This window comes from Mya arenaria, chromosome 12, assembly GCF_026914265.1.
Source record: "Mya arenaria isolate MELC-2E11 chromosome 12, ASM2691426v1".
NCBI classification, from domain to species: domain Eukaryota; kingdom Metazoa; phylum Mollusca; class Bivalvia; order Myida; family Myidae; genus Mya; species Mya arenaria.
This window is the reverse complement of record NC_069133.1, coordinates 27,131,764-27,142,771: the sequence shown is the minus strand read 5'-3', so window position 1 is coordinate 27,142,771 and position 11,008 is coordinate 27,131,764. Positions and strand designations below refer to the sequence as shown.

At 35.7% G+C, this 11,008-nt stretch overlaps 1 protein-coding gene across 2 annotated transcripts in view; it reads right to left on the bottom strand.

Annotated features, from left to right (window-relative positions):
- LOC128211153 (usherin-like) overlaps positions 1-10,801 on the bottom strand; it is a 29,909-nt gene extending 19,108 nt beyond the window's left edge. Inside the window, exons 1-5 of one of the 2 annotated variants that reach the window (XM_052915605.1) lie at positions 10,695-10,801; positions 3,362-3,770; positions 2,808-2,922; positions 2,511-2,619; positions 218-281 (exon numbers count right to left, since the gene is read on the bottom strand). In XM_052915605.1, the coding sequence (XP_052771565.1) occupies positions 218-281; positions 2,511-2,619; positions 2,808-2,922; positions 3,362-3,729 (656 nt within the window). In that variant the 5' untranslated portion in view covers positions 3,730-3,770; positions 10,695-10,801. Of the gene's footprint in view, positions 1-217; positions 282-2,510; positions 2,620-2,807; positions 2,923-3,361; positions 3,844-10,694 lie in introns of those variants that run through there. The other variant, XM_052915606.1, reaches the window with a different exon arrangement.
- Positions 10,802-11,008: the final 207 nt, after the last annotated feature.

The following is an 11,008-nucleotide window of genomic DNA, read 5'->3' as shown; positions in this document are numbered from 1 at the left end:
TACAATGTCTAGTATTTTTAAGAAGGCGTACAAAACGGCATTGCCTTTTTTCTTACTGTAAAAGAATGTTTAAAGTTCCACTATCATTACTACTCAATAAAAACTATTTGGTATCATTTAAAATCGCGAGTAGAGAAATTAATTAATAAGAACACAAATTAGCAATCATTAACATTTATGACAATTGCATTCCGTTCGACGTATTCTCGTATGTTACCTGCTTGTTAAGGAATCGGCGAACCATCGGGCGTCTGCCACCTCAATCGCATAGCCAGGTAGATCTAAAAAGGGTTGTTTTGTTTTTATAGTGTAATAATACATGACTTAATAAATAAAATCCAGGTATGTCGCAATACTTGAAAATTGATTTGAACTTTACTTTTATAAAAACACTTCAGCACAAATAGTACTAATTTGGAAAGGTTCATCAAATATAATTAATACAATGGAAATAACAGCGACAAATCCAGTACCAAACACATTAAAGGGCCTGGATACAAGCGCAAGAAAGTGTTTTGTCATGTGTATCGGTGTGAACAACGTAATTGATCATACAAACTGATGAATCGCAACGCTTACGACACTTGTATATTTCCAAGTTTTTGCGTATTTTTCAAAATCTTAAAAATACTGGGTCTGTCTACCACGTAAATCCCAGTTAATTTATGAATATCGTCGATTAATGTATCCGTACTAAACAAATGACTTTCACATGCTTAATATACTGCTTATGAACTGGGAAAACCATTATGCATAGTTTTGAAGGTGTAAATATCATTTTTATCATGTAATATCATTTAATGTCGGCCCCATACTACCTCATTTTTTTCAATTCTAGGGTTGTTTTGTGTATATAATGTATTTGCTGATTTAAGAACCATCTGGTGTCTAGCCCTTTAATGAAGGTCATTTGTAACATACTTCTAAACCAGTTTGTGGGTACTCAACCTCACATCAGCCCTAACACATATTAACGAAGCACCATGATAGACAAAGGGAAACAATTCGTATTTAAGTAACAAGCTGTTTACTGTCATTTGTCCCAACATTAATAAACAATGTCAAATATAAGAATAGCAGCCTCATCGGAGCAAGCATCAACTTGGAGACATAGAGAATACTAGGTTAGTTCCGTGAATAGAGGTGGGTTATCTGCTAAAGGCGAACCCGATAAATGCCGTAGCCGATCAAGAAAAACTTTCTCCATCCACGGCACTAACCTAGTTTTTATTTATCCAGATACTTTGTTTATTAAAACACGATAACTTACCTAACAATTAACAAGTACCTTTTAAAAAAAGGGGGACAACTGTTTTTTCCTTGTTGACATCGGCACACTAGGTACCCATGTTTGAATGTGCCTAAAATATAGTTCTTGGAACTGTTATTTTTTTCAATACGTTTTAGTCAAAGTAATTGCATTTTAATACGTCAATATTAACTCAAAACATGAAAGATTTTTAAAGTGCATAAACATGGAGCAGTCACCAAATATTATCTAACAATGTAACAATTATTCCGCAAGTCACAGACTACACAGGTTACGAGTTTTTACAAACAATTGCCACATTTTTCACAATATTTAATTTATGTTGACATAAAACAACAGTGTTTGATATTCAGAAGTACACCGGCAAAGAGAACTCATTTCTGTTGTAAGTGTGATTTTGTCATTCACCGCAGAAATGAAATTAACTTTCGTTGAAATTAAATGCTGCAATTTTTCAGCATTTGCCGTTGAGGCAATTTCAAATGTAGTTTGCCAGTGTCATTATTATGCATAGTGATGGAACTTTCTGCGCGAGTGATTACTAAGGTCGGTTGCTGGCGGTCTATTGATAAGATACAGAAGCATTATTAGTGTTTTTCAGAAATCACATATCATTATTGAAAAGTCCGATTTTGCGGTCACGTTACCAACTGACTGTTAATAAACATCACGTGGTCAACAAACCTAATAAACATAAATTTACACGGCACCCTGTTTTTGGACCGGTTTGTATGCAAATGTCAGGATAAAATTAATAATAAAGCGATATGAATAATATAAGCAGATAAAGTAGCTTCAAGTTCTTAACGATCAGATACAGGCATCACCTTTCAACGATTAAATAAAGCGGGAGCAACAGTGCAAACTCCTCAAAGGAGCCTAACAAAACAGTTATTCGACATAGCTCCGCTACATAAATTCAAGTTTAAAAATGTGTTCATATATAATAAAACAAAGCTAGCTATTAACTATACTGTCGATTATTTCTTTCGCTGCCCTGGCTAGAGCTAAAACAAAATAATTCCAAAAACTAGCAAACAACTCCTTATATATAATGCATGCTTGTTGCAATGAATACACTATTTAAAGATACCAATGCCTCAAAAAGAACACTACGCGGACACATACGCTAACCTCGGTCGAAACAATATAATATAAATAGAAAAATGCATAATACATGCAATAAACATGTGTTGCCTTAACAAAATGTGCATGTGATGTAATGATACAAGCAACTTACTTCTCATTGGACCAATTGTTAAGTTTAATGATTCGCTGGTAACGAAGTTCCCGCCAATGTGAAACCTAGAATTTATGTTTGAGACAAACATATACATCTCGCCGTTGAACTGAAATAAATAGATACTGCATAAAGCGAACTTTCTAAGTCTGAAAGTAAAATGTATCAAACGAAAAGTATATTTTGATGTTTCTATTCATATTTACACAGTCATCTATTTTATTGATTGATAACAATGAATTCCGTCTTGTACATTATTTCAAAACTTAAAACCTAAAAGCAAAATGGTAGGTATACCCGTATAGAAATCCACTTCCATGAGGCTAGATTTGCAGAAACGGAAGTGCCGGATAAAGTCAAAGAGGTGCCGCTGTATTTCAATTGAGCACTGTCTCCGAACGACAAAATTTGGCTGAAATATAGATATAGAACATAACTTTTTGCAATAAAAGTTTCCAATAAACGTATTGTTGATGAGTAGTATTGATAGTTTTTCAAAGAATGTAACAGCAATGTGTTAAGACTTAGCCTTCAATGTTCTAGCTTGGCCTAAATAGATAACACAATTCTAATTGAGCCATAACCCTTGTATGAGCCCTATTTAGTCTCATTCAATGCACATCAAAAGTCCCCTTTCTGACCTAGTACCACCCTGCCCTATTTAAATCCTGACTGGAGCACTGTGAATAACCTAGTGAGCCAGTAATGCACAAAACAAATATTCATGTAAATTTAATTTTAAAATTTAGTAGACTTAATAGCGTTATTCTTAAGTAAACTGTGCGCTCTCAACATGTGTTGGATCATCTAGCTTTAAGACCGCTATTCTGATGTTAAATGTGCGTTCTTACCATGATTTGGAACATGAAGCCTTAACCCAAAGAGCGACTGTAAAATATCCTCGATTCCCAGTAGCTTCTGTCGTATTTACATGATCGCAATCCCCACCATCAAATGTTGCTGCTCCATTTGAACTAACCGCATGACTTGGCAAACTTGTTGGTTTATCCAAGCATTTAGCATCTGCAAGCGGATGGGAGACTGTAGGAAGTGCGGTCCTTCCGGGACATGTCTTGTTGCAACCACTGCTGCACTCACTTGATGCTTTCGCAGTTTGTGCAACATCGCTCCCTGCACTTGATGGATATTCGAACCCAGAACAAAACATACAGGCTATCAGGACCACGTAGAGAACTTGTAAGGTATACACACACTCCATGTTTAATAGTTGTTCCACGTTTTATTCCACTTCATTTGTCGCTGCAAGCAATGCATAATTATAATCTATGGAATATTAATTATTTGAAATAATATTTCGGAAAGAGATTTTCGACTAGTGTTCATCCAATTATACCATTTGATGTTGTCATAACCAAAGAAGTATTTTTATATAGAGTTTGTCACTCCTCATTCGAAAAATCGAACCTCGAAAATAAACATCTACACTTCAGTTTGGCTTGCAGTTTTAGGTCGACTTTGTCGCTCCTTGTTCTAAAGAAGAGTCTAAACATAGTGAACAGTTACACTTGTGTTTGGCTTGCAGTTTATCTAGAGTTTGTCGCTCCACATTGTACTAAATATCGAACATAGTGAACAGTTACACTTGTGTTTGGCTTGCAGTTTATCTAGAGTTTGTCTCTCCACATTGTACTAAATATCGAACATAGTGAACAGTTACACTTGTGTTTGGCTTGCAGTTTATCTAGAGTTTGTCGCTCCACATTGTACTAAATATCGAACATAGTGAACAGTTACACTTGTGTTTGGCTTGCAGTTTATCTAGAGTTGGTCGCTCCACATTGTACTAAATATCGAACATAGTGAACAGTTACACTTGTGTTTGGCTTGCAGTTTATCTAGAGTTGGTCGCTCCACATTGTACTAAATATCGAACATAGTGAACAGTTACACTTGTGTTTGGCTTGCAGTTTATCTAGAGTTTGTCGCTCCACATTGTACTAAATATCGAACATAGTGAACAGTTACACTTGTGTTTGGCTTGCAGTTTATCTAGAGTTGGTCGCTCCACATTGTACTAAATATCGAACATAGTGAACAGTTACACTTGTGTTTGGCTTGCAGTTTATCTAGAGTTGGTCGCTCCACATTGTACTAAATATCGAACATAGTGAACAGTTACACTTGTGTTTGGCTTGCAGTTTATCTAGAGTTGGTCGCTCCACATTGTACTAAATATCGAACATAGTGAACAGTTACACTTGTGTTTGGCTTGCAGTTTATCTAGAGTTGGTCGCTCCACATTGTACTAAATATCGAACATAGTGAACAGTTACACTTGTGTTTGGCTTGCAGTTTATCTAGAGTTGGTCGCTCCACATTGTACTAAATATCGAACATAGTGAACAGTTACACTTGTGTTTGGCTTGCAGTTTATCTAGAGTTGGTCGCTCCACATTGTACTAAATATCGAACATAGTGAACAGTTACACTTGTGTTTGGCTTGCAGTTTATCTAGAGTTTGTCGCTCCACATTGTACTAAAAACTCTACAACACTACAACAAGATATATGCACAATGACAAAATATATTGCATGAGATGAAAACAAAAGAAAAGAAAAAATGAAGGTGGAGTTCGAACTTAAATAGAATTTATCTCTTAAATTTGTACAAAATATTTTTTTATGAACTTAGCTAATCTTATAATAGAAGAGGTGTCAGTGTTACTAATTAATTTCTTGAACTTTAGTGTATTTGGATACTGACAGTAATATTTATCAATAAACTTTTTCCTTTCGCATAAAAAAGAACATCTCAAAAGTTAATGAAACTCATAAACAAGGTCATTTATATCACATAATGTACACTTTCGTAAAGCCCTATCCACATTCATATGACGACCACTCACAACAGGAATAAACTTGTTTAAACATCTTAATGTACATATCATACAAGCAATATTCCATGAAACATTTGTAAGATAGTTTTCAAACTTAAATTTTGTTTTGAATAATCTGTAGCTCATACATTTAGAAAAAGTGTTAATATCACCTAACCAGTATGCTTATAGTCATTTTGCAAAGTCAAATTTTCTTAAGAATTGATTATTTTTCTGCGTTGTATTGATGTATGAAGTGTCGGAAAAAATTACACCTAATTTGCATAAACCCCGAAGGCAGCAAACTTTTTTTCAAAAAGAAGCACGAACCAAAAATGTGTATGCGACGGAACTCGAACTCGGTCAAATCGCACTCATGCAGAAAGTAAAAAAAATGTTTTGTTTAGTATTTTTAATATTGGGATAAGAACAAAGTCATCTACGGATACTTAAAACTGTATTATTGATATATTTCACTTGCTTTCGGTAATTTGCAAGTTAAATTTATTTATCTACAAAATGACACTATTTGGTTCTGTGGATACATTACATAGTACAATACTACACACGTACGAGATAATTCAAACAAACATCGTATATTAAGTAGTTGGAAAACCAACACCAACAATTTTCTGAAAGTGTCTTTTTGTCATTATGATTTAGTGTGTACATAAGTACAGAGTGGAAATTACAAAAGTTACATAATGACGCTACCTTTGTTATATCATACATATATATCCATCTCCCAGAATAGTTTGGAATTTTTCTTTTTTGTCATTGTCCCATTTATATAAATATTCATTATTTTGGTTTGCATTATTTACCTCCCTTTTACTAGCAGAGTCGCGTTGGTTGTTTGGTTGATGTATAAAAGTGAACTTAGGCTAAATGAACTGTTCTGTTTTGTGATATTATGCTTGGTAGAGTGGTATGATGTTAAACTGGCACATATTAATAGGACTTGCAGCCTTGGTGAAATCTACTTAAATTTGTGTACTCAAAATAGCTGTTGATGAGACACAGAGATGACAAAGTGAAGCAAATGAAACAAGGCACAATCCCGCATAAAATTGTCCATAATTTTTTTACGACACATATAGTCCATATGGTCAGAAGCCAGAAGAAAGGGACAAAACACAGAAGGTCTTTTACAGGAAACCATACCATACAACACAAACACTTATCAATCAATTAAGACAGGAACGCGCACACAAACAATTGTCTGAATGGCAACCGTCAGAAGAAATATGTTTTTAACCGTTCGTTGAACTTGTTGTCATACGTTTTCCAACAATAATCAGTATAAAACACAATCTATAAATAAGCGTTAACCAAATTCTCTGCTCCAACATTTTAAGAACTAGACATTATACAATCAATTTAGTTGAAAACTGCTAGTAGTTAACGACCACTGATACACATACTATCGAACAGTTAATTGTCTATGAGCGGCGGCATATCTTGCAGTAGCTAAAGTCTGGAAAATCATTCATAGAAATGTATGAGCCGCCTACTGTGGTTTTTGGCCTTCGGAAATTATTATTTCAAATAAAATCATCATTAAATTTTATAAAATTACGGCTAAAATAAAAAATTTCCGACGTGTTTTACATTCTTACAAACATCTTCGATTAAGGATATCATTTTCTAACGATTTATCAGAATTACTTTACTTATTTTTCCATAGCAACCACAACTTTCGTCCCGATATCATTCAATGTGTCTGCTTCAAATGACTCGATTATTAATAATATACTTAAATGAACCAGCATTTTTTCTTTATGTTTCTTTATGAAAGGTTATGTAAGGATAAAAACAAAACTATAAGGTTGTTTGAATTTAAATAGTTTAATTATACGTGAAACTTAAAAACGATACTTTGTTATGACTTCATGTGTATGACGTGAAATTTAGTATGCAAAGTGCGCATTGCATCGTCATACAGTAACACCCAATAACGCATTTAATGCAAAGGTACGACCAAATGCCCTAAAATGCGCAATGCATCGTCATACAGTAACACCCAATTACGCATTAAATGCAAAGGTATGACTAAATGCCCTAAAATGCGCCGCAATGCATCGTTATACAGTAACACCCAATAACGCATTAAATGCAAAGGTATGACCAAATGCCCTAAAATGCGCCATGCATCGTCATACAGTAACGCCCAATAACGCATTAAATGCAAAGGTATGACCAATTGCCCCAAAATGCGCAATGCATCGTCATACAATAACACCCAATAACGTATTAAATGCAAAGGTATGATCAAATGCCCCAAAATGCGCCGCAATACATCGTCATACAGTAACACCCAATAACGCATTAAATGAAAAGGTATGACCAAATGCTCCAAAATGCGCCGCAATGCATCGTCATACAGCAACACCCAATAACGCATTAAATGCAAAGGTACGACCAAATGCCCTAAAATGCGCCGCAATGCATCGTCATACAGTAACACCCAATAACGCATTAAATGCAAAGGTATGACCAAATGCCCAAAAATGCGCCGCAATGCATCGTCATACAGTAACTACCAAAAACGCAATAAATGTAAAGGTATGACCAAATGCCCAAAAATGCGACGCAATGCATCGTCCTACATAAACACCCAATAACGCATTAAATGCAAAGGTATGACCAAATGCCCTAAAATGCACAATGCATCGTCATACAGTAACACCCAATAACGCATTAAATGCAAAGGTATGACCAAATGCCCTAAAATGCGCAATGCATCGTCATTCAGTAACACCCAATAACGCATTAAATGCAAAGGTATGACCAATTGCCCCAAAATGCGCAATGCATCGTCATACAATAACACCCAATAACGCATTAAATGCAAAGGTATGACCAAATGCCCTAAAATGCGCAATGCATCGCCATACAGTAACACTCAATAACGCATTAAATGCAAAGGTATGACCAAATGCCCCAAAATGCGCCGCAATGCATCGTCATTCAGTAACACCCAATAACGCATTAAATGCAAAGGTATGACCAAATGCCCCTAAAATGTGCCGCAATGCATTGTCATACAGTAACACCCAAAAACACGTTTAATGCAAAGGTATGACCAAATGCCCCAAAATGCGCCGCAATGTCTCGTCATACACAAACACCCAATAACGCATTAAATGCAAAGGTATGACCAAATACCCTAAAATGCACAATGCATCGTCATACAGTAACACCCAATAACGTATTAAATGCAAAGGTATGATCAAATGCCCCAAAATGCGCCGAAATGCATCGTCATACAGTAACACCCAATAACGCATTAAATGCAAAGGTATGACCAAATGCCCCTAAAATGTGCCGCAATGCATTGTCATACAGTAACACCCAAAAACACGTTTAATGCAAAGGTATGACCAAATGCCCCAAAATGCGCCGCAATGTCTCGTCATACACAAACACCCAATAACGCATTAAATGCAAAGGTATGACCAAATACCCTAAAATGCACAATGCATCGTCATACAGTAACACCCAATAACGTATTAAATGCAAAGGTATGATCAAATGCCCCAAAATGCACCGAAATGCATCGTCATACAGTAACACCCAATAACGCATTAAATGCAAAGGTATGACCAAATGCCCTAAAATGCGAAATGCATAGTCATGCAATAACACCCAATAACGCATTTAATGCAAATGTATGATTAAATGCCCTAAAATGCGCAATGCATCGCCATACAGTAACACCCAATAACGCATTAAATGCAAAGGTATGACCAAATGCCCTAAAATGCGCCGCAATGCATCGTCATACAGTAACACCAAATAACGCATTAAATGCAAAGGTATGATCAAATGCCCCAAAATGCGCCGCAATGTATCGTCATACAGTAACACCCCAAAACGCATGAAATGAAAAGGTATGACCAAATGCCCCAAAATGCACCGCAATGCATCGTCATAAATAAACACCCAATAACGCATTAAATGCAAAAGGTATGACCAAATGCCCAAAAATGCGTCGCAATGCATCATCATACATAAACACCCAATAACGCATTAAATGAAAAGGTATGACCAAATGCCCTAAAATGCGCCGCAATGCATCGTCATACAGTAACACCCAATAATGCATTAAATGAAAAGGTATGACCAAATGCCCTAAAATGCGCCGCAATGCATCGTCATACAGTAACACCCAATAACGCATTAAATGCAAAGGTATGACCAAATGCCCAAAAATGCGCCGCAATGCATCGTCATACAGTAACTACCAAAAACGCAATAAATGTAAAGGTATGATCAAATGCCCCAAAATGCGCCGCAATGTATCGTCATACAGTAACACCCCAAAACGCATGAAATGAAAAGGTATGACCAAATGCCCCAAAATGCACCGCAATGCATCGTCATAAATAAACACCCAATAACGCATTAAATGCAAAAGGTATGACCAAATGCCCAAAAATGCGTCGCAATGCATCATCATACATAAACACCCAATAACGCATTAAATGAAAAGGTATGACCAAATGCCCTAAAATGCGCCGCAATGCATCGTCATACAGTAACACCCAATAATGCATTAAATGAAAAGGTATGACCAAATGCCCTAAAATGCGCCGCAATGCATCGTCATACAGTAACACCCAATAATGCATTAAATGAAAAGGTATGACCAAATGCCCTAAAATGCGCCGCAATGCATCGTCATACAGTAACGCCCAAGAAACATTAAATGAAAAGGTATGACCAAATGCCCCAAAATGCGCAATGCATCGTCATACAGTAAAACCCAATAAATGTGTATCGAATGTTCTGTTTTGTATGTTTCTGAGTGTCCGTTTGGCGTTTGATAATTTATCTTAGTGTCACGTATTAAACACGAACTCGGTTATGATTCGGCTACAAGACCCTGGCTTATCTGTAGAGTGAAGATGCAATAACAATACAGCATAAATAAAATACAAGATACTTCACATGTTCTTCAAGCAAGAACAGGGATTGAACACTTCAACTTATGAAACGAACAGGAACGACGCTCTAACGAAATGAGACAATCTAATAGTATTTATTTTAATAAAATAATCGTTTTCTTCTTGCTCGTTGGTCATGCAAGACAAAATACAAGTACATGTCAATCGTACAGTGTCGGGTTCAAATTCATCCAACACAATACACTTTAACTTTTGCATAGTAACACTTATTCAGTTAACTTGAATCCCATGTCATTCAATGTTCCAAATTCCAAATTCAACGAGTATAATTATCCTAATATTGAAAGGTAAGGCATACATTTTTAATATATAAAATTGACAGCTTTACAAAAATACAAGTAATAACAGGTGAAAAAATAGAATAAAACATGTTATTACCTTTCGCTGATTTTTATTTCCTCTGTCTTATCTATTTGACAAACAAGTAGTTTCGTGGTATTCTTATGTCACTTTATTGGTGTATAGTCCATTTAACATATTCAAACGCGTAATGTGCTAACACCTAAGGTTTAAAACTTCCGCATGTAATTTATACATGGTATGTAAACCTTTAAACTTTCCATTTGAACATTAATTCTCCCGGGTTAGGTGAAGATCACCGTTTATTACGGTAATTTATATTGCCGGTATACGTTTCAATTTAAATGCGGTCACGGTTATCCACCTTATTTGGCTTATTCTTTTAAATGAAA